Source organism: Camelus bactrianus, chromosome 3 (genome assembly GCF_048773025.1).
Source record: "Camelus bactrianus isolate YW-2024 breed Bactrian camel chromosome 3, ASM4877302v1, whole genome shotgun sequence".
Lineage (NCBI taxonomy): Eukaryota > Metazoa > Chordata > Mammalia > Artiodactyla > Camelidae > Camelus > Camelus bactrianus.
In genome coordinates, this window is record NC_133541.1 from 111,552,625 (window position 1) to 111,574,627 (window position 22,003).

General features: G+C 38.0%; 2 protein-coding genes across 6 annotated transcripts in view; one reads left to right on the forward strand and one right to left on the reverse strand.

Annotated features, from left to right (window-relative positions):
* GEMIN5 (gem nuclear organelle associated protein 5) overlaps window positions 1–496 on the reverse strand; it is a 40,630-nt gene extending 40,134 nt beyond the window's left edge. For all 4 annotated transcript variants that reach the window (XM_010970031.3, XM_045506691.2, XM_010970030.3 and 1 more), the window contains exon 1: window positions 234–496. In XM_010970031.3, coding sequence (XP_010968333.1) covers window positions 234–399 — 166 coding nt within the window. In that variant the 5' untranslated portion in view covers window positions 400–496. The remainder of the gene's footprint in view (window positions 1–233) is intronic.
* Window positions 497–1,711: 1,215 nt separating this feature from the next.
* MRPL22 (mitochondrial ribosomal protein L22) overlaps window positions 1,712–22,003 on the forward strand; it is a 30,092-nt gene continuing 9,800 nt past the window's right edge. Inside the window, exons 1-3 of one of the 2 annotated variants that reach the window (XM_010970033.2) lie at window positions 1,712–1,814; window positions 1,891–1,933; window positions 16,113–16,248. In XM_010970033.2, coding sequence (XP_010968335.1) covers window positions 1,730–1,814; window positions 1,891–1,933; window positions 16,113–16,248 — 264 coding nt within the window. In that variant the 5' untranslated portion in view covers window positions 1,712–1,729. The remainder of the gene's footprint in view (window positions 1,815–1,890; window positions 1,934–16,112; window positions 16,249–22,003) is intronic. The other variant, XM_010970034.3, reaches the window with a different exon arrangement.

Here is a 22,003-nt window from a genome sequence, read left to right on the forward strand (position 1 = left end):
GCGGATCCACGTGAGCGCGCCAGGAGGCGGGATCGCTCAGCCACAGCGTGGTGTAGAGCTCAACCTTGGAGACCGGGACGCGACTCAGTTTAGATGACTGAGCAGACCGTTCTCCCTGCCCAAGCCTCAGTTTCCCCATCTATAGAGAGAGGGGTGTCTGGAGACGCACACTCGGCTCCCCGGGGGAACACAAGAAGTGCAGGAAGGCTGGGGCTAAGAAGTGGGGGAATTACCTCGAAATGGGGGCGTCCCCGGGATCGCGTCCGCGCCCGGGCCCACGCGGACAAGGAAGACGGAGGTCCGCGCGGCGAAACCGAAGAGGCCCCCGGGCACTGCATCGCTGCATCGGGCACAGTACCAGTTAGGGGAGGGCGGCAGCACACGCGGCTCCTGCCCCATGATCACCAGCAACCAGGGACGAGGGAAGAAACCTCTGTGGCAGACCGTTAGTAGCCTCACGCCGTAGCCGGGAGGGGGGCGGAGTTGGTCCGGAGCTCCGCCTCTTCGGGCCCTCTGCTACGGCGCGCGCGGAGGTCCAGGATACACCGCGCGCTCTGGCTGGGAAGGGCGGGGCCCGGAGCCATGCGCTCTGCCTCCCAGCGCCGCTTGCGGCCCGAGGGTCGGGTGCTGCCTGAGCCCAAACCCGGGTTTAGGCATTCTCACTTCCTACAGCAAGGTGTATAATTAAGAGGTTAGGCTGGTGAAGTCACCTCCCCGCACTGCTTGTTTATTCTCTGGGCCTGTTCCACTACTACGCCATCAAAATTTTTTTTAAAGCTGTGTGTGTATTGCTAGTTCTGAAGATGCTTTAAAGATAACTACAAGAAGCCAATTAACAAAAAGATGAAAGTTTGAAAAAGAAATCAAAAAGGGAAGAGTTTCTGCAACTGGGTCGAAAATCTGGCTCTGGGTTGTTGATACTCAAGGGTAAGCTAGTATTGCCAGTTGTTATCTGAGAGACTTTAACCCATCCTACATCTCTTCCCTCATTTGGAGAAGGAAGATGATAATCCATGCCTTGTTGGATTGCCAGAGGAATATCTGAAATTTAGTGGAACGCTTACTGGGCATATATGGTAGCAAGTGCCTGATGAATATTAATTCATCTTTTGGACGTCAACCTGGAGATTAGCATTATCCTTTGTATTTGAACTGTTTGTTTTTTATTTTTATTTATTGAAGTATAGTTGAGTAACAGTATTATATGAGTTTCAGGTGTACAACATATCGATTCAAAATTTTTGTAGATTATACTCCATTTAAAGTTATTATGAAATATTGGCCATATTCCCTGAACTGTACAATATATCCTTGTAGCTTATTTATTTTTATAAATAGTAGTTTGTATGTTTGCTCTTTAGAAGAGCTTTCATTTATCTCTAGTGATCTTTACAAGCCTATGCCATAGAATACTTATTTCAGACTGTTTTACTGACAAGAAAACTGAAGCCCACCCTTTAGTTAGCTTGTTCACGATCTCTGTTTTCATAATCCTTCCAGGTCATTTGTGAGGTGAGGCGTCACAGTTTTTCTGGATCCCCATAAATCTCCGGAAACTCGCTAATTTAGGGCGTTTATTAATTCATTCATTCGAAGCCAGGCTGGCGGGACCATGCTGGAAGCGCCAGCAGCGTGCTTACAATCTCCATGACGACACCTGGGGAGTAGGTGCCGCTCGGTCTCGCGATGAGTAAAGGGGTGGTGGTGGAGAAAAACCCGAGAATTGCGCATGCGTATTGCCCAGTCGGCGTCTGACCTCGGAGGATTCCGTAGAGGGTGGGAGAAGATGGCGGCGGCAATACTGGAACGTTCAGGTAAGGGTTTCTTTAAGGGATGGAAGAAGGGAGTGGAGGTGAGAGTCTGAATTGACGGCTTGCGTTGATGTTGCAGGTGCGTTATGGTTGCAGAATCTGAGGGGGAAGCTGGCGTTGGGGTAAGTCTCTCGTCTTGGAGTTGCGAAAGGGTCCAAGGCTCCCTTATGTGCCAGTCCATTTCTGAGAGTCTGGGTGTCAGGCTCTGCTTTAGGCTCTGAGGCTAGCGAACCAGACAGCCAGAGTCCACTTTGCACTTAGTTTTTTCGCCGCCGTATTGCATATACCTGCAGGGCTCAGGTTTACCTGTGACCGAGCAACATTGTAAATATGTTTTCCCAACAGTCTTTTCTGTTCTTTCTGATAAGATTAGACTCTCCTAACCATGTTGGGATTGTACTTTTCAGGCTCCCTCTCTAGTTAACTTGCTTACATGAGCAGGGAGTGTTGTGGACAACTGCGGTTTACACTGAGCCTGACGTTGTGTTAAAATCTTCACACGCAACATTCTACGTAGAGTAGGTACTGCTGTACTCCTTTTTTTCACACAAGGAAATTGAAGTCCCCAAAGTAAAATGAGTTGCCCGAGGTTTCTATTTATAGGAAGTTTGGAAGTTTTACAGTATTCTTTGACCTTAGGACAAAAACGTTCTTTACGGTTAAGGAATGCATTTGAGTCAATACTGGCAAGAAGTTTTCTCTGCCTCCTTCTCATTGGGCCTCTTCTGTAGTACAGCTGTTCGTATTTGGAGATTGATAATATGATTGTAAATTTTCTACTCGGTGCATTTGTTAAACTTAATTGAGGTTTAGTTCGTAGGTTTTGGAGACAGACTGTGATTTTGGAAAAGTTACTTATTTTTTCTAACCTTCAGTTCTCTTTCCTGATATGAGAGGAATATTAATACCTACCTTATAGATTTGTAATGAGGATTAAATGAGATAATGTATGTGAAGTGTTTTGCGCAGTGCATGGCATATACTAATCCCACCTTAAATCTTAACTGCCTTCAATGTTTTTATCATTATGAATTATTACTGAGTTTCCATTATATTTAGCCTTGTCTTAGATTCCTGGCTTGGGAGATGAAAATGTGGGCTAAAGAATAAAATTGAAAGTACTGGCACTTAGGATTTGTCTTCACTTTGCTATGTTAGATTGTCTTCTATCAGTTCACCCGTGGCCGTGCTGATGTACTTACTTTTTCTGAGAGTGCTGTGCCTTTACTTGTTTCTTGGCTTTTTCTCTGTCCTCACTTTCTGTCATTAACAGCAGTCTTCATTATTCAAACCCCTGTTTAACTGTTTTAACTTCATGAGATTTTTCTCAGATCTCACTAAAAATGAAAGAAATTAATTTTTCCTTCCTTTTAATATGTGTTCTTTAAATAACGGCTTCATGTATAGGTAGGTGTCTGCTATCTTATATCTCCTGGACAGTTAGGAACAGTTCTTGCTTCTCTTTGTAGCTCCAGCATACGGTCTTGCCCATTGGAATATTTTGTTAATTTTGGTTGATTTAAATTGTCCAGCACTGACATGTATTGGGAAGCTCTGAGCAAGTAGCTGAAGCAGTTTGGCTTCAGCCTTTTCATCTGTGTAATACAAGAGGGTTGGATTTTGCTAGATAAACTCTAAGGCTTTTTCTAGCTTCGAAGTTACATAATTTTATGAAACCCTGTTCTGGACTTCCTAGTGGGGAAATGACCATATGAAAACGAAGTACAATAGGTGAAAATAATGCTCATGATAACTGTGTAAGATCTTAGAGGTCATCTGATTTAATGACTGGATACCTAACTGCATACAGATACCACACAGATAATAGAAATGAACTAACTAGAAGTGGTCTTTGTAAAATAAGAGAGAATGGTAGGACCGTTGGCTGTCAGTAGCATGCATTCCTCATCTAAAAGCATTGAATTGGATTAAGAAACAGTGGTGCCGACCGAATAAAACTTTTCTGCAGGCTGTATTTGGTAGTAGACTGACTATTTCCAACCTTTGAATTTCAAGTCTCCCGTTCTACTTACGCATGCATTTGGGAAGTTCTGTGGCTTACTGAGGGTTACACAGCAAGGACATGGTAAATCTAGGATCTAAACAGAAAATTCTCTGGCTGTAAGTCGTGCTCTCTCACATCACAGGAAAATAGTGATGAGCCCTGTTGGGCGAGTCTGAAAGAGCTGATATTGAAGTTTTAGTTTAAAGAGTGAAGAGTACATTTTAGTGGTTTAGAAATAGAAGGGCCAGTGTAAAAGTTTGACAGCACTAGTTACTAAGCTGTACATAATTTAAAATTCTCCACAAGAAAGCCATGTTGGAAATGTCATGAATCAGCAGTTTGGTGGAAAAATGATGACAGCAGTGTGATATATTTGAATAAACATTGGGCTGCAGGTGACAGAGCTGGACTTTAGGTCCCTGTCAGGGTCATGTGTTGTGTGTGGCCTTAGGCCATTTGCTTAACTTCTCTGAGGCCCAGTTTCCTCACCTCAAGAAATGATATTTAATAATATTCAACTTCAAGGGTGATTGTGAGAATTAAGAGACTAGTACATAAAATGTCTATTATAGTGCCTGGCACTGTGGAGGTGTGGTGATGGAGATGCTACTGCCATGAAGTTTTTTGAGAGGAGTCATTTTATGCTGAAACCAGTCAGTAGCTACTCAGCACCCCTAGATGAGATTACGTATTTCATCTGTCAGCCCTACTTTTATAGGACGATTCGCAGGAAGGTAAACTGAAACATACGTTAGGTTACTTTTTTATTTAATTGAGTCACTCTTAAGGGACTTTTCCAAAGTAAAGGGTAGAAATTATCTCTGGTTTTTATGCATTTATGCTTTCAGTGTTCTGATTGCCATGACCAGATTTGACAACCACATTGATTTGTACTCCTTTAATTAAGTCTTAGAGGTTGTTTTAGGACAGTGGTTTTTAAATTTGTCTCACAGACCCCTTTGAAATTGTGACAAAGATCACAAAACGTGTTTCCAGAAAAAATGCATATGACATTCATAGTTTGGCTTGTAATTTCATAATCCTTAATCTAGAAAACTTTGCACTGGGACAGCATAACTAAACATAAGTAATAATACACATAATAATAATAATAAAAAACATAACTACACAATAATGATTAATGGTGTAAAGTATGTTGGAAAATATGTCAGGCAGTGCCCTTTGTGTTAATGGGTGAAACACTTCCCTCGATTTATTTTGAAAATTTCAATCCTACAGGAAAATTGAAAGAATCCTTCATCTGGACTCATCAGTTGATAACATGACTTTAACTGTTTCTATAAATATACACGCTTTTTTCCCCTGAGTCATTTGAAAGTGAGTTGTACACATTATGGTACTTTATTCCTAATCACTTCAAACTATGTTTCCTAAAAGTAAAGACAGTCTGCAAGAACTACACACCATGATCAAAATGGTACAGTTTAGTGATCTTTTATTTTAATGTTTTAGTTAAATAAATTTAGATAGAAATCCAGTATATACTGACATTTACTTTTGAAAAAGAAAAATTGACTATTAGTTGTAGCTTGTCAGTAAGCCCTAAAATGGCCATTTCCTAAAATGAGGAGACCTTATAGATGGACATTTTCAGTTCCATAATATTTATGTTCATTTAGTGAGTCTCTTGTTTATGTGACATTTTATTCCTTTCAAAGGACTCTCAAGACTCCTCTTTGCATTAGAGTTTGTATCTGGTTGATCTGGTTTGTATCTGAAAAGTTTCTGTATTAATTTCTTAAGGCTGCTATAACAAATTACCTCAAATTGGGTGGCTTAAAACAATGGAAATTTATCCTCTTGTATTTCTGGAGGCCAGAAGTCCAAAATCAGCAGGCCCATTCTCTCTGGAAGCTGTAGGGGAGAATCTATTCCTTGCCTCTTCCAACTTCTGGCTTGTCTTCACCTTACAGTTCCCTCCATTTGTCTGCTTCAAAACTTTGTCTGCATCTCTCTCATTAAAATACATGGGATTACATTTAGGACTGAACAAGGTAATCCAGGATAAGCTCCTTATCTCAGCATCCCTAACTTAATTACCTCCTTTGCTGTAGAAGGTATTATTCACAGGTTCTGGGGAAGAGGATGTGAACATATCTTTGAGGCCACCATTCAGTCCACTGCAGTCTCCCTCACAAGACGTCTTGTACCTCATCTTCAAATCTTTATTTCAGCAAGATGCCCTGTGAATCACACTGTTACTTCTGCTGTGTCTGCAGCCTGGAGTGCTCTTTTACCAGGTTTCTGAATGTGGAAGCCTGCACTTTCTTCAACATGCAGCTCAAGTTCCAGCTCCTTAAAGCCATCCCAGTTACTATAGCCCTCCTGTTACTTCTGACATTCTAATGCCTGTGACACATTTATGGTTAATTCTCTCTCTGAATTTCAAATCACCCGAGGGCTAGAAATACGTTTTATGTTTCTTTGCCTTCTCATCACCTAGTATAGTATCTGTAGTATAATAAGAAATATATTTGGTCTTTGTCTTTGGTTCCTGGCACAGAGCTCCTAAAATCATTGGAATTTTCTGAGTGATAGGAGTGTCTTTTGTTGATCATAATGAGCCCCTTTTGGAACAAAGAGGTTGGAAAAGAGCTGGGAATCAGGTTACAAAAACTGGAGCAAGGTACAAGGTTCTGAGAGCTTCTGGGCTGGTGAACACATTGATGTGTTTGGAAGGTGGTGTGCCTGGAAAGGGCATAGACGCTCTGTGCCCTCCCCACCATGCCTTGTCCTATGCATCACTTCCATTTGGCTGTTCCTGAGTTGAATCCTTTATAATAAACATAGGAAAAGTATTTCCTTGAGGTCTGTGAGCTCTTCTAGCAAATTATTGAACTTGGGGTTGGGGGTGGGGACCATGAGAGCTAGATCTGTAGTCAGCCAGGCAGAAATGTGGGTAATCTTGACACCCCTTTTGTGTCTGGCTTCTGAAGTGGGGGCAGTCTTGTGGGACTGCACCCTTTAACTTATGGGATCTGAAGCTAACCTTCAGGTAGATGGTTAGAATTGAATTCAATTGTTGGATACCGAGTTAGTGTTAGAGAATTGATTGTTGGTATAGAAAACCCCCTACTCATTGGTGTCAGAAGTGGTGTCAGGAAAAAGACACCAGAGTACTCTATCCTTATTAGTTGGTCAGTAGGTATAAGTTGGTAAAGTATAAGTCATCCTGACAGATGGCAAGTTGTAGTCTCAAATATTGCCAGGAATTGAGATTTTTTTTTCCGCTCTAGTACCAAGAAGGAATCCTAATGGCAAATTTAGCATGGGTACAGATTTCTACCGTTATGTAATAGAGTAGCTTGTGCTGATTATCCAAATTCATTTATTTATTCTATTTTTTTTATTTTTCTTAATTCTAATTATTCCTTAAGTTAAAATAAGGCCTTCAGAAGCTCTGTTTGCCCATGCAATGAGTTACTCATTAGAATATGACTGTTATTACTATGAATGATACCATAGTGATCTGAAAGGGTTAATGCTTTATTTTCAATTGATTATTGACGTCAGGGGCTCACACTAGCTTCTCTGAGGGAAGATGTTAAGTCTGTGAAGTAGGAAGTTGATCGAGAATATATTTATAAACTTTTTGATTTATTCTCAAATTCTTTGTTAAAAATTGTTCTGAGAATTGTGACTTTGTTTTTTATTTGTTCTCATCCCTCTCTATAGTAGGCCAAACACCCCCAAATATATAAACATGCAGATATTTATATATGTATATACATGCACATACATGCGCTATGTCATGAAAAAGAAGAATAACATGGGGGCAGGGAAGAATGAGACTTCTTTAAGTAGTTGCTTTGGGGCTCTGGTAGCTTACCCTAGGAGGTTACAGATTGGAGATCTATTTGATAAGTCAAGCCAAAAGGTGTGTTTTGCTTGGGTTATACAGTATTTAAAAACTTCCTTTTAAATCAACATTTAAAAACTGGTGGCCTTCTCATCAAAACCTAGGTTTCTAGATTCTGTTATGCACTGCAAGGCATGGCAACAATTTTCTAGAGCAGAAGAGTGTACCACTGTTTAGATGGGCCATATATTCTTCAGTTTTCCTCATTTTCTAACCAGATGTTATAGTTTTGCCTACTTATTTATACCCAGCCCTCTTACCATGTTTATATTACCTGGCTGTTCTCTGTATTTTTGAATTCATTCTACAAATACGTATTTAGTGCCTTCTTTGTGCCAGGTACTGTTCTAACACCGGGAATTTTGTAGTGAACAACAAACATAATAATCCCTCTCCTCATGGCGAGTACACTCTGGTGAGGCAAATAATAGGCAAAATAAGTAAAATACAGAGTGTGTTAGATAGTGACAACTGCTTAGGAGGAAAATGAAAGCAGAGAATGGAAATAGGAAGTACGTGTACGTGAGAGGGAGGTTGCAGTTTTGGATAGGAAAGGCCTCACAAAGAAGATAGCATTTGGGTAAAGATTTGAAGGAAATAAGGGAGCGTGCTGTCAAACTAGGCCAGCATCTGAGCGACTGCATTCTTGTCAGATGGACCATGAGTGCAGAGTCCCGAGGAAGGAACATACCTTGTATGGTTGAAAGCAGGGAGTGAGAGGACGGAGGTGGTAGTAGGAGATGAGATCAGAAAAAGGACTAGGAGCTCATGTAGAGCTTTGTGGGTCATTGTAAGTAGTTTGATTTTTATTCTGAGTGAGATGGGAAAGCATAGCTGGATTTTGTGTGTATGAGTGCTGTGATCTGACTTTTGTCTGAGTGGTTCTTTCTGTGCTGAGACTAGACCAGAGCGGGGATGGAGAACAGGATAGAAGCAAAGACCATTGGATATTTCTGGTTAGAGATTTTGGTGGCTTGAATTAGGTGGCTTTGAAGGTGGGTAAGTGGTTGGATTTTGGCAGTATATCAGTGACAGCTGACAGTTCTTATTGATGGATTGGATATGGGGTGTGAGAAAGAAGGGTGATATCAGGGTTTATGACCTGAGCAACTGAAGGATGGAGTTACTGTTGACTGAGATAGGAAGACTCCCAGAGGAGCAGTTTTTGGGGAGAATGTCAGGAGCTCAGTTTGGGGCTTGTGAAGTTTGGGAGATCCAGTAACATAACAGTGGAGAAGTGAGGAGGCAATTGGATTTTTGGGTTTGGAGTTCAGAGGAGGCATGTGAATTTGGTAGTCATCAGTGTATGAACAGTGTTTAAAGCCAGGAGAGTGGTTGACTTCACCATGAGTGTGAGTATAGATAGAAAGCACAGGAGTCCAAGGATTGATTCCTACTGCGACAGCCAACATTCACAGATCCAGGTAGGAGGACAGAAGGAGACTGGAGATGTATGTAGAGAGGAAAACCCAGAGTGTGTGGTGTCCTAGAACCCAAATAAAGAAAGTGTTTCAAGGAAGAGCACGTGACCAGATGTGATATTGTGATTTATGAGAATATTTCTCATATATATTTAGTCTTTGTGATTCTGGCTCACAGCTCCCAAAACCCTTGGAATTTCCTGAGCCATAAAGGTAATGGGAGCATCTTTTGTCATATTTGGTCTCTTGTCCTCAGTTCCTGAAATGGATTCGGAGCCATAAAAGTGAAATAGCTGTCTTGTTATTCTTAACAAGCCGCTTTCCACCACAACGGGGCTTTTGTTAATTAGGTGACTTTTGGGAAGCGGCTAAGATTAGGGACTGGTTGCCAGGGGAACCAACCATGAATAGAGGGGTGGAACTTTTCCACGGAGGGGAGAAGGGCTGGAGGTTGAATCAGTCACCAATGGCCAGTGAGTGAGTTAATTATGCCTATGTAATGAAGCCTCCCTGAAGACCCAAAAGGAGAGGGTTTGGAGAGCTTCTGAGTTGGGGAACCACTACATTTCAGTGTGCCACTGTGCTGGGCCCCAGGTTTCAAGAGGACAGAAGCCTATGTTCGGGACCTTGCCCTGTGTGTCTCTTCTTGCTGCTGATTCATATCTTTTAATATCTTTTTTAATAAATTGGTAATGTAGTGCATAAATAGGTTTCCCGAGTTCTATGGCCTGCTCTAGCAAGTTAATTAAACCCTAGGAGGGGGTCATGAGAACCTCTTGATTTATAGCCAGTAGTTCTGAAGCACAGGTAACAACTTGGGCTTGCCGTTGGCGTCTGAATTGGAGGGTGGTCTTGTGCGACTGGGCCATTAACTCGTGGAATCTGATGCTGTCTCTAGGTAGGTAGTGTTAGAATTGAGTTCAATTGTAGGACACCTAGCTGGTGTTGGAGCGTTGCTTGTTGGTGGTGTGAGGAACCTCTCCCAGCATTGGAATTGTTGGGTGGTCAGACCCCTTTTGCCAGAGATATTTAGATCATTCTCAGATGAGGACTGAGAGTTCACCATTGGATTTTACAGCACAGATATCTTGGTGACCTTGATAAAGGAGTTTTGGTGGAGTGATGTACGCAAAAGAGCCTGACTGGAGAGGGTGAAGGATGAATGGGGGTGGGGCTAGAATTAGGCATAGGGAGTTTAGGTAACTCATTCAAGGAGTTCAGCAGTAGCTAGAGGAATTTGGCCAGGGGACGGTTTAAGTTGGGAGGTATTAGAGTATATTTGTTTGCTAATGGGAGCAGTCCAATAGAGAACAAAAAAATGGATGATTTAAAAGGGGGAAGAAAGAATTGCTGGAGCAGTCCCCTTGAGTAGGTGGGAAGGAATTGGATCTAGGGAGCAAGGGATGGGATTGGTCCAAGCTAGGGCATAGACAGTGCAGGCATAGTAACAAGAGAAGGTAGTAAATATTTATGAACATGAATGCAGGTATATAGATTAGGTGGTGGGAGCTTGTGGAATTTCTCTTCTGTTTCTTCAATTTTCTCAGTGAGTAGGCGTGATTGTCAGCTGAGATTGAGGATGATGGAGGAGATATGGGGGCTGTGAGTAGCAAGAAGAGATACGAAGTTTGTCTGCACAGGCTAGGAGAATAAATGGACTAGGGAAATATATTAGGACTGCCAGGCAGCCTTAAAGGCCCGCTTGGGGTTTATGAATAAGAATGTAAAATTTAGGCATTTAGTCATCTTTGTTTTACGGAGTGAGAAAATCTGGCTTATTAACCATCCACATGTGTATAGCATGGTAACAGCAGCCTTTTGGAACAGAGAGGTCATGCTCAGTAGTCTGCAAAAATTAGCTGTTTTTTGTTTTCAATTTTTTTAGCTGCTACTTTAGTTAATAGTGACTTCCAGTTGGGAGTAATTTTGCCGTATACCTTGCCCCAGGTGACATTTGGCAATGTCTGGAGACATTTTTGGTTGTTACAACTCAGGCAGGAGGTGCTACTGGCACCTAGTGGGTAGAGGTGGGGGACACTACCAAACATCCTATGAGGAAGGCACAGGACAAACCTTACAACAAGAAATGACCTGCCTAAAATGTCAGTAGTGCAGAGATTGAAAAACTCTGAGCTTATCGTGGCCCAAAGTTGCTGGGATTTCACTTTTTTTGTTTGCTAAAGTTTTGTTTCCTTGTTGGATTGTCCTTGACTTTTGCAAAGTAAAACTATATTGCGTTATGAGACTGTACACATCACTTCAGCCTTTTATTTTAGATTTTAATTGAGGCAAGAGGGAGGATGTTCTTTTATTCAGTCTCAAGTGTGGGATTAATTTAATGTTGTCGGAAGTAAATATGGAACAAAGAATTTTTTTACCTTGATGCATCTAAGAACATGATTTTCTTAAGATTGAGCCTGAGGCCAGTATTATCTTCACTTGGGATTTGGGTATACCTTGTACTAAATTTCAGAATGAACTTTGAGTAACAAAGAGGAAGTATTCTATCAGATTTTAACTTTAGAAAGTTTCAGATACTCTGCCTTAGGCACTGAGTTAACTCTTAATCCTAAAATTTGGCTTGTATTTGCTTCTCTTTAGTGCCTAATGAGTATGGGCAGGATTTGAAAAGTGGTACTTAAACTTAATCCTCAAGTATTGGTAGATAGTAAACAGCAGAATAATGAGAGAAAGAGAATTCATGTGCTAATTCCAGAATACCGTCTACTTTCTTCTTGAGCTCTGGCAGTCTCACTGTACTCTGGGTACCTGTGTGTATGTGTTGTGTACAAGCACTCTGGAGTGTTGGTTCATGCCTGCCTTCCTTCACTTAGTTTACAGTGATAGAAGCTAAAGGGGTTTGGGTTTTCTAGTAAATGGAAGGAAGTAAATATCAGTAGTGATACTTGAATTTCAAAATGATAAAAGTTGATCCTTGTTGCTTTTCAGTGTTTTTGTTTTTGTTTACTTGCTGTTTTTTTTTTTAAAGATTTTAACTTATTTTCATTCTTTAGAATGCTAACAGTAAGCTAGAGTTCTAGGCAGACTTAAAATTTAATATTTGTTAGAAAATAGTTTTACAGAAGGAAATGGATCCTAGCAATAACCCATGCTATCATAGGTTAATTCTGCCAGATTCCTTTTCTTGAATTTGTTTTCTCTAGTGACTCTTCATGGGCTTTCTTACATAAAAAGTTCTCATAAAAGCCTTAAGTTTTGAATTAGTTCTATTTTCAATTGGACCTTAGGATCGGTTCCTGCTTTAATTCAGTGTTATTCCCACAGTTGGCCAGGAGAGGGCACCTCAAAACTTTTTGCTTCAATACAGGTCTGAATTAAGTACCTCATTTGGAATGATATTTTAATTTAACTAGATTACAGTTGTTTAGTATTTGCTTGATAATACATTTTATGAAGCATTTGAGCCCTGAAAGAATTACAAGTATTCAGAAAGCTTTATCATTATTCAGTCATAATGTATTTAATTTATTAAGCATTGTATTTAATTCACTGAATGTGTATTGAGGATTTGAGGAGTGTAAGACACTGTGTTAGAAATGGGGGATACAGAAAGCATCGACCTCACCCTCAAGCAGTCTTTCAGACTGTTCAGTATAGTAGTGGTTTCATTGAAGAAGAATTAAATAAAAGCCAAGGCATTCTTATTTCTGTAATCATGTTGTCAACCTTGAAATTAGATATAGGATTAAGGTTCTGAGAGACCCTGGAGATGAAGTACTCAAATTCCCTTTCTCATAGATAAAGAAACTGAGGTTCCAGGAGTTGACAAACTTAGTGCATCAACAAAGTACAACTTCATAGAAACAAATGATCATGATTATAAACATGAGATGGTTTAAAATTGTGTAATATGAAGTTTACAGTTCACAGTGTTTATTTTTGGACAACAGGAAAGATGAACTGCTCAGAAGTCCTGTTTAAAATTAATACTAGCTATCAGTGTTTATCATGTGCTAGGTTCTGTAGGGTGGTGTACAGTAATTATTTATCCACCACTAACAGAATAAAGTAGGTGTTGTTCTTCTCATTCTAAAATTTATTGAGCCATAATATGTGTCAGATTAAGTATTTAACTTACAATATCTCATTTGAGCTTCTGAGAAAGCCTATGAGGTAATTATTATTGCTCCATTTACTGATGACAAAACAGATCTAGAAAGTTATGTGACTTCCCCAAGGCTGTTCACCTAGTATTAGAGTTAGGATTTAGACCAGGTCTATTTGACTCCATAGTCTCTGCCCTCATCACCTGGCTTATGGTTTTATTAGGAAATTCTGCCCTCTAATATCATGTATTCTAGTTTTGTGCTTTTCAGTTAGAATAGTGGAACCTAAATGTGGATGGCAAAGGATTTTGTCAGGTATTTTGATGGCATTCATCAGTGAGCTTGAGGTGTAGAGTAGGAGAAATGAGCCACTAGAAGAAGAAAAGATTTTTAAAATTCTTTAGCCTGAATGATTTGAGGATTAAAAACAAAGGCTTTGCCAAGTATATAAGCTAGTTGCATATATTGTGTGAGAATCTGCCAGTATACAACAACTTCGAATATTTAAGTCTGGGTTAAATATTTACTCGGTATCTATGTACCAAATACTGTCCTTGGTGCTCGAGTACCAAGGATGCCATACTTGCCCTCAAGGTGCTGAAATCTATATACTTACTACGGGAACTCATTTTTCTACACCCAACTAACTATAGTAAAGGAGTAGTCCAACTCATTGCTACATGAGTGGCAAGAACAAAGTACTAAGGCAGTGGGGGGAAGTAGTTGTTTTTTTCGTTTTTTTATTTTTGTTTTCATTTTTTAAAATTTTTAGTTGAAGTATAGTTGATTTACATTGTTGCATTAGTTTCTGGTGGGCAGCATAGTGATTCAATTATACATTTATACATATGTATTCTTTTTCATTATAGGTTATTACAGGATATTGAAAATAGTTCCCTGTCTATACAGTAGGACCTAGTTTATTTTATATACAGTAGTTTGTATTTGCAAATCCCAAACTCCTAATTTATCCCTTTCCTTCTTCCCCTTTGGTAATTATAAGTTTGTTTTCTATGTCTGTGAGTCTCTTTCTGTTTTATAAATAAGTTCCTTTGTGTCTTTTTTTTAGATTCCATATATAAGTAATATCATATTGTGCCTTTCTCTTTCTGACATACTTTATTTAGTATGATGATCTCCAGGTCCATCCATGTTGCTGCAAAAGGCATTTCATTTTTTATGGCTGAGTAGTAGTCCATTGTGTATATATACTACAACTTCTTTTGTGGGGGGGAGGTGGAGGTTATTAGGTTTATCTAATTATTATTATTTTTTTAATGGAGGTGCTGGGGATTGAACCCAGGACCTTGTGCATGTTAGGCATGTACTCTACCACTGATCTATACCATCCCCTGCTACTACAACTTCTTTATCCATTCATGTGTTGATGGACATTTAGGTTGCCTCCATGTCTTGGCTACTGTAAATAGTGCTGCTGTGATCATTGGAGTGCATGCATCTTTTTGAGTTAGAGTTTTCTCTAATATATGCCCAGGAGTAGGATTACTGGGTCATATGGTAACTCTTTTTTTTGGTTTTTAAAGTAATCTCTATACTGTTTTCCATAGCGGCTGCACCAGATTACATTCCTACCAACATTGTAAGAGGGTTCTCTTTTCTCCACACCCTCTCCAGCATTTATTATTTGTGGACTTTTTAACGATTGCCATTCTGACTGGTTTGAGGTGATACCTCATTGTAGTTTTGATTTTCATTTCTCTGATAATTAGTGATATTAAGCATCTTTTCTTGTGCCTGTTGGCCATCTGTATGTCTTCACTGGAAAAATATCTGTGTAGGTCTTCTGCCCATTTTTCGATTGGGTTGTTCACTTTTTTTTTTTACTGAGTTGTACAAGCTGTTTGTATATTCTGGAAATTAAACCGTTGTCAGTTGCATCATTTGCAGATATTTTCTCCCATCCGTGAGTTGTCTTTTCATTTTGTTTATAGTTCCTTTGCTGTGCAAAAGCGTTTAAGTTTAATTTGGTCCCATTAAGAAATTTTTGCTTTTATTTCTATTGTATTCATAGACTGACCTAGGAAAACATTGCTAAGATTTATATTAGAGGGGAGGGTATAGCTCAGTGGTAGAGTGCATGCTTAGCATGCACGCGGTCTTGGGTTCAGTCCCCAGTCCCTCCAGTAAATAAATAAATGAATAAACCTAATTACCTCCCCACTGGCAAAAAAAAAAAAAAAAAGATTTATGTTAGAGAATGTTTTGCCTATGTTCTCTTCTAGATTTATGGTGTCCTGTCTTATGTTTAAGTCTTTGAGCCATTTTGAGTTTTTCTTTGTGTGTATGGTGTAAGAGAGTGTTCTAATTTCATTGATTTACATGCAGCTGTCCAGCTTTCACAGCACCGCTTATTGAAGAGACTGTCTTTTCTCCATTGTCCATTCTTGCCTCCTTTGTCAAATATTAATTGACTGTAGGTGTGTGGGTTTATTTCTGGGCTCTCTCAAATGGAATGTAACCTTTAAAAATTATGAATCACTATGTTGTACACTTAAATTTTATGTAATATTATGTATCAACTATACCGCAATTAAAAATGTGTGAGTGTGTGTGTGTATATATATAAATATAAATATAACTATATATATATATTTATATATATATGTGTATATATATATAGTGGGAAAATCTCTAAAAACTAAATTTTATTGTCCAGTTTGGGCAAGAGATCTTGGGTTAATACCTGTTTATTATTTGACTTACGTGAATTACTAACTTTTCACTCTTCTTAGCCTTCAAGAAACTAGCTCTTTGTGGTTTTTTATGTAATAGTGGTCTCTGTTAATGAATACATGTAGAAAGTTTCCACTTGTGATCCTTAAATAGTTTCCCATCAAAACGGAGGTCATGTTGCTCAGAAAGATAAGTAAGCTCTGGAAAAGATTCTGAGTATCCATTGTTTTACAGGTTTCTTTCAGCTCACAACATTTTACCCCAATCACATATCCACACAAGTACGTCTCTTGAAATATCTCGAAAATGGGAGAAGAAGAATAAAATTGTTTATCCTCCACAATTGCCTGGAGAACCTCGGAGACCAGCTGTAAGTTTGTGGGGAGAAATAATCCCTTGGTTTTGATAAAGTGCTCTTACCCTCACTCAATAAAGCAATGGTTTATTTTTCCATGTTGAAAAAAGAAAGAATTATATAGCAATTTACTTGATCCTTTAATTGATACAGAAAATGTTCTAGATTTATCATTTTGGTAGTTTAAAAAGATCATCTTTGACTTATTTGCTTGCCTTTGACATAACCTCCTGGATAGGGACCTTAACTCTAAAACTAAGCTAATAGCTTGGGATTGAGTTTGATTTTTTTGACTCCCAGAGGCTTGATAATGGATTCTTGATAATGGAGCATGAGAAGTTGACAAGAGTGGCTTTAAACCATTGGCCAGTATTTAAATCATATATATGGTTTTTCAGTATTTTATATTTTAACATAGACACTCTTGGTTGTGGGATTTTTCTTTCTTTTCTTTTGTATTTCACAAAAATTTGAAGCTGAGGTTTGAATTTAATCATTAGATTCCTTCCAGAGATATCTTTTTTCTTCTTGAGTTTTATCTTTAGCTGCTCAGAATCCTTTCATGTTCTCCACACTGCTAGAGATTGCTCTAGTCTGAGATAAAAGACTCATTTCTAGCCTAATGTAAATTTTCTCTGGGATGCATACACATTGGTTAAAAAGTTTAAATAAGTAATAATAGCATAAACAGGATGGGAACATTTGAATCCTTAAGAAAATAGACCGTGATAAGTACTTTAGAAATAGAACGATTGGGTTAATTATAAATCAGTTCAGCAAACATCTTTTAATGGCCTTTGGAATTTAATGCTACTAGACAGTATCATCTAAGTAATGTCATTTGCTAGGTTTTCTATGTACTTGATGGCATGCATTTCATTAAAATTCAATTGCTGTCTAGATATTAGTCTGAATTAACATAGTTTTATGGGGTTTTTTTCTTTTTTTTCTTATTTAAGGGAGTTAATTTTTTAATTTACAGACCTCCCAGGTGTTTGGAAACTAAGAAGAAAAAGAGATTCTAATAGTTTAAACAAATATTTTTTCTTAACACCTTTATTGTGGTACAGTTACTGTACAGTAAACTGCACATATTTCAAATGTACAATTTGATGAATTTTGATAGATGTTTATATACCAATGAAACCACCACCACAATCAAGATAGCTAACATTTCCATCACTCCCCAAGAGGTGCAATTTTCAAATTCCCAATTTGTCCCCTCCCACTTCCTGTATTACCCCGGGTAACCATGAGTTTGTTCTCTATGTCTGTGAGTCTGTTTCTGTTTTGTAGGTAAGTTCCTTTGTGTTCTTTTTTTAGATTCCACATATAAGCAATATAATATGGCATTTTTCTTTCTCTGTCTGTCTTACTTCGCTTAGAATGATAATCTCCAGGTTCATCCATGTTGCTGCAAATGGCATTATTTTATTTTATTTTTATGGCTGAGTAGTATTCCATTTTATATATATATGTATATGTGTATGTGTGTGTGTGTATATATATATATATCACATCTTCTTTATCCAGTAATCTGTTGATGGACATTTGGGTTGTTTCCATGTCTTGGCTTTTGTAAATAGTGCTGCTGTGAACATGGGGTGGATGTGTCTTTTTGAATTATATTTTTCTGTGGGTATATGCCGAGGAGTGGGATTGCTGGATCATATGGTAAGTCTATTTTTAGTTTTTTAAGGAACCTCCATGCTGTCCTCCATTGTGGCTGCACCAATTTACATTCCCACCAACAGTATAGGAGGGTTCCTTTTTCTCCATACCTTCTCCAGCATTTTTCATTTGTGGACTTTTTAATGATGGCCATTCTGACTGGTGTGAGGTGATATCTCATTGTAGATTTGATTTGCATTTCTCTTAACAATTAGTGACGTTGAGCATCTTTTCACATGCTTGTTGGCCATCTGTATGTCTTCTTTGGAGAGATGTCTATTTAGGTCTTCTGCCCATTTTTTGATTGGGTTGCTTGTTTTTTGATATTAAGTTGTATGAGCTGTTTGTATATTTTGGAAATTAGCCTCTTGTCGCTTGCATTATTTACAAATATTTTCTCCTACTCTGTAAGTTGTCTTTTCGTTTTGTTGATGGTATCCTTAGCTGTGCAGAAGCTTTTAAGTTTAATTAGATCCGTTTTGTTTCTGCTTTTATTTCCATTACTCCAGGAGCTGGTTCAAAAAAATATATTGCTGTGATTTATGTCTGAGAGTATTCTGCCTGTGTCTTCCTCTAGGAGTTTTATATTATCTGTCTTCAATCCATTTTGAGTTTATTTTTGTGTATCGTGTTAGAAATGTTCTAATTACAACCTCTTACAGGTAGCTGTCCACTTTTCCCAGCACCACTTATTGAAGAGACTGTCTTTTTTCTATTGTATATTCTTACCTCCTTTGTTGTAGATTAATTGACCATTAGTGTGTGAGTTTATTTCCTGACATTCTTTCCTGTTCCATTGATCTGTGGTCTATTTTTGTGTCAGTACAGTACTCTTTTGATTAATGTAAACTTTGTAGTATAGCCTGAAGTCAGGGAGCATAATTCCCCCAGCTCTATTTTTCTTTTTTCAAGATTGTTTTGGCTATTTGACTATATTTTGTGTTTCCCTACAAATTTTAACATTTTTTGGTTCCAGCTCTTTAAAAACTGCCATTGGTGATTTGATAGGGATTGCATTGAATTGGTATATTGCCTTGGGGTAGTATGGCCATTTTAACAATATTGATTCTTCTAATCCAAGAACATGGTATATCTTTCCATTTGTTTATGTCGTCTTCAGTTTCTTATTTATTATTTTTAATTTTTTTTTATTTTGGGGGAAGAAGTAATTACGTTTATGTATTTTTAGGGGAGGTCCTGGGGATTGAACCCAGGACCTCATGCATGCTAAGCATGCACTCTACCGCTTGAGCTATACCCTCTCCCCTTGTTTTCAGTTTCTTTCATAACTGTCTTATAGTTTTCAGAGAACAGGTCTTTGGCCTCCTCAGGTGGATTTATTCCTAGGTATCTTATTCTTTTCGGTGCAGTGGTAAATGGTATTGTTTCCTTCATTTCTTTTTCTGCTATTTCATTGTTAGAAATACAGCTGAATTGTGTATATTAATTTTGTATCCTGCAACTTTACTAAATTTGTTGATGAATTCTAGTAGTTTTCTGGTCGCTTCTTGAGAGTTTTCTATGTGCAGCATTATGCCATCTGCAAACGGTGACAGTTACTTTTTCATTTCCAATTTGGATTCCTTTTATTTCTTTTTCTTCTCTGATTGCCATGGCTAGGACTTCCCAAAGTACGTTGAATAAAAGTGGCAAGAGTGGACATCCTTGTCTTGCTCCTGCTTAAAGGAAATGCTTTCAGCTTTTACCCATTAAGTAGGACGTTAGCTGTGGGTTTGTCATATATGGCTTTATTATGTTGAGGTATATTCTGTCTGTGCCCACTTTCTAGAGAGGTTTTATCATAAACGAATGTTGAATTTTAGCAAAAGCTTTTTCTACATCTATTGATGATCATATGGTTTTTATTCTTCAATTTGTTAATGTGGTTTATCACATTGATTTATTTGCTGATATTGAAAAATTTTTGCATGCCTAGGATAAATCCCACTTGATCATGGTGTATGATCCTTTTAATGTGTTGTTGGAGTCCATTTGCTAGTATTTTGTTGAGAATTTTTGCATCTATATTCATAAGTGATATTGGCCTGTAAATTTCTTTTTTGTGTTAGCTTTATCTGATTTTGGTATCACAGTGAAGATGGCTTCATAGAATGAGTTTGGAAGTGTTCCTTCCTCTGCAATTTTTTGGAATAGTTTCAGGATAAGTGTTAACTCTTCTTTAAATGTTTGGTAGGATTCATCTGTGAAGCCATCTGAAAACAAATAAACTTAAATTTTCATACTTTTTTATGCCATAAGATCTTAGAAGTTTGATTTGTCCCAGAATTGGTGCTGTTAAGTGTTGACTCCCTTTTGTAATTAGCCAAAATTTAGAAAAAGTTACACCTTTTCACAAATATCATAAATAAAATATTTTCTGTAATTAATGAGCTTTCTTCTGTCTTGAGCTCCTTGGACTTAGGTATTAATTGGAAACTAAGAAATCATAACAGTATCTGTCAGGTCTAGAATCTAAAAGCAAAATTTTTTATTTTGTAGTACTAGTCTTTTTGGATGTTAAAACAAACATACTTCAGGCTACATCCCAAATAGCAAAATTCATTTAGTTAGCAGTAGATCATCTATTTAACTGTAGCAAATGAAGAACAGTGCTGATTGGATCATTTGTTATATACTGTAATTTACTGGAACATTTTGGTTAACCTTTTTGCATCTTATATACTCCTTAGTGCCTGTATGAAGACATTTGGTTTGATTTTATGTAGGCACTTTGGAGAAACCCAATTTCTCTGTTTTGCACAGATTTTTGTTTGAAGGAATAATCCTTTTTTGGGACAAATTAAGACTTGGAAAATACATTAACATTTTCTGACTTTAAATAGTATTTGGTAAATTGATACTGATGTGTCAGTTATACATGACTGTTATGACTGAAATATTAATGCCCTTCTTAAATACCTTGTTTATTAGCAGGGAGTAATTTGCTCACTTAGCCACACAGTTTATACACTGTGCCATTATGTGCAGCGGCCCCTAGGCGTTCCAGTCTGCTAGCTGCAGACATTTAAAAAACCAGTTTTATCTCTTGTTTAAAAGAGGGCCAGGTAGTGTTTATCACTCTACCTCATTCTGATCTTCATCATTTAGAATATGCTGTTAAACAAATCATGGTGAATGGAGCATTGTGTAAATCTGATAGCGGTAAGTTAAAATGAATGTCACCAATTTAGATTAGTCCTGTTATTTTTAAGACTATCTTCCTAGTTTAGCTAGCACCAGTTTCCACAGTGTAAATTCATATGTGGACTTTATCTCACAAGTGGCTTCATCATGGTGAAGAAAGTGAGCCAGAGAGAAATGAAAAGGCTTTCTTTGTAATAGTCAAAACTTGTTAAATTGGGTTTTACTTTATGGTATCTTTGAAGAAAGCTATGCTAAATAAATTGAAAGCGTCCTGAGACTGTATCAAAACTATTTGAACAGTCATTTCTATAAGAGGCATGTTTTTAATTTGTGGATTAATTGACATACTGATAATGAGTAATCCTTATGAGTCACTAATGTGGATCCCATGAGACTCTAGAGCTTTAGTTAGATGACTTTTTTTTTGTTACTTGTGTTATTATGTGCAGTTAAAAATAAATTAACTTGTTTAAAAGTTACTGGTTTAGACATTTCATAATTTAGACTTACTTTTACCTCATTTGAATAACTGTTTTACACGTTACATTGTAATGTAACTTTACTTAATTTTGCCATGTAGGTTAATTAATAGCAGTGATATTTAACCAGGCCTTCTGACCTCTAACCTTGCCACTTTATTTATTTCCCGTGGTAGATTTATTTACTGAGACTTCAGTTTATCTTTAGAAAGTGCCCTTAGTCATTGTATCTGCCCAAAGTATGTGTTAAGCTCTAGTTTTTGAAGAGGATGATTGAATAACTCTCCCCTTTTTTTGTAAACAGTTCTTTCTTTTTTCTCAGTGTTTTGTCAGGATTACAGTATCTTTTTTACAAAATTTGAGGATAGTGAGTAGAGGGTATAGTTCAGTGGTAGAATGCATGCTTGGCTTGCATGAGGTCCTGGTTCAATCCCCAGTGCCTCCGTTAAAGGGGGGAAAACATTAGAAAACAATTT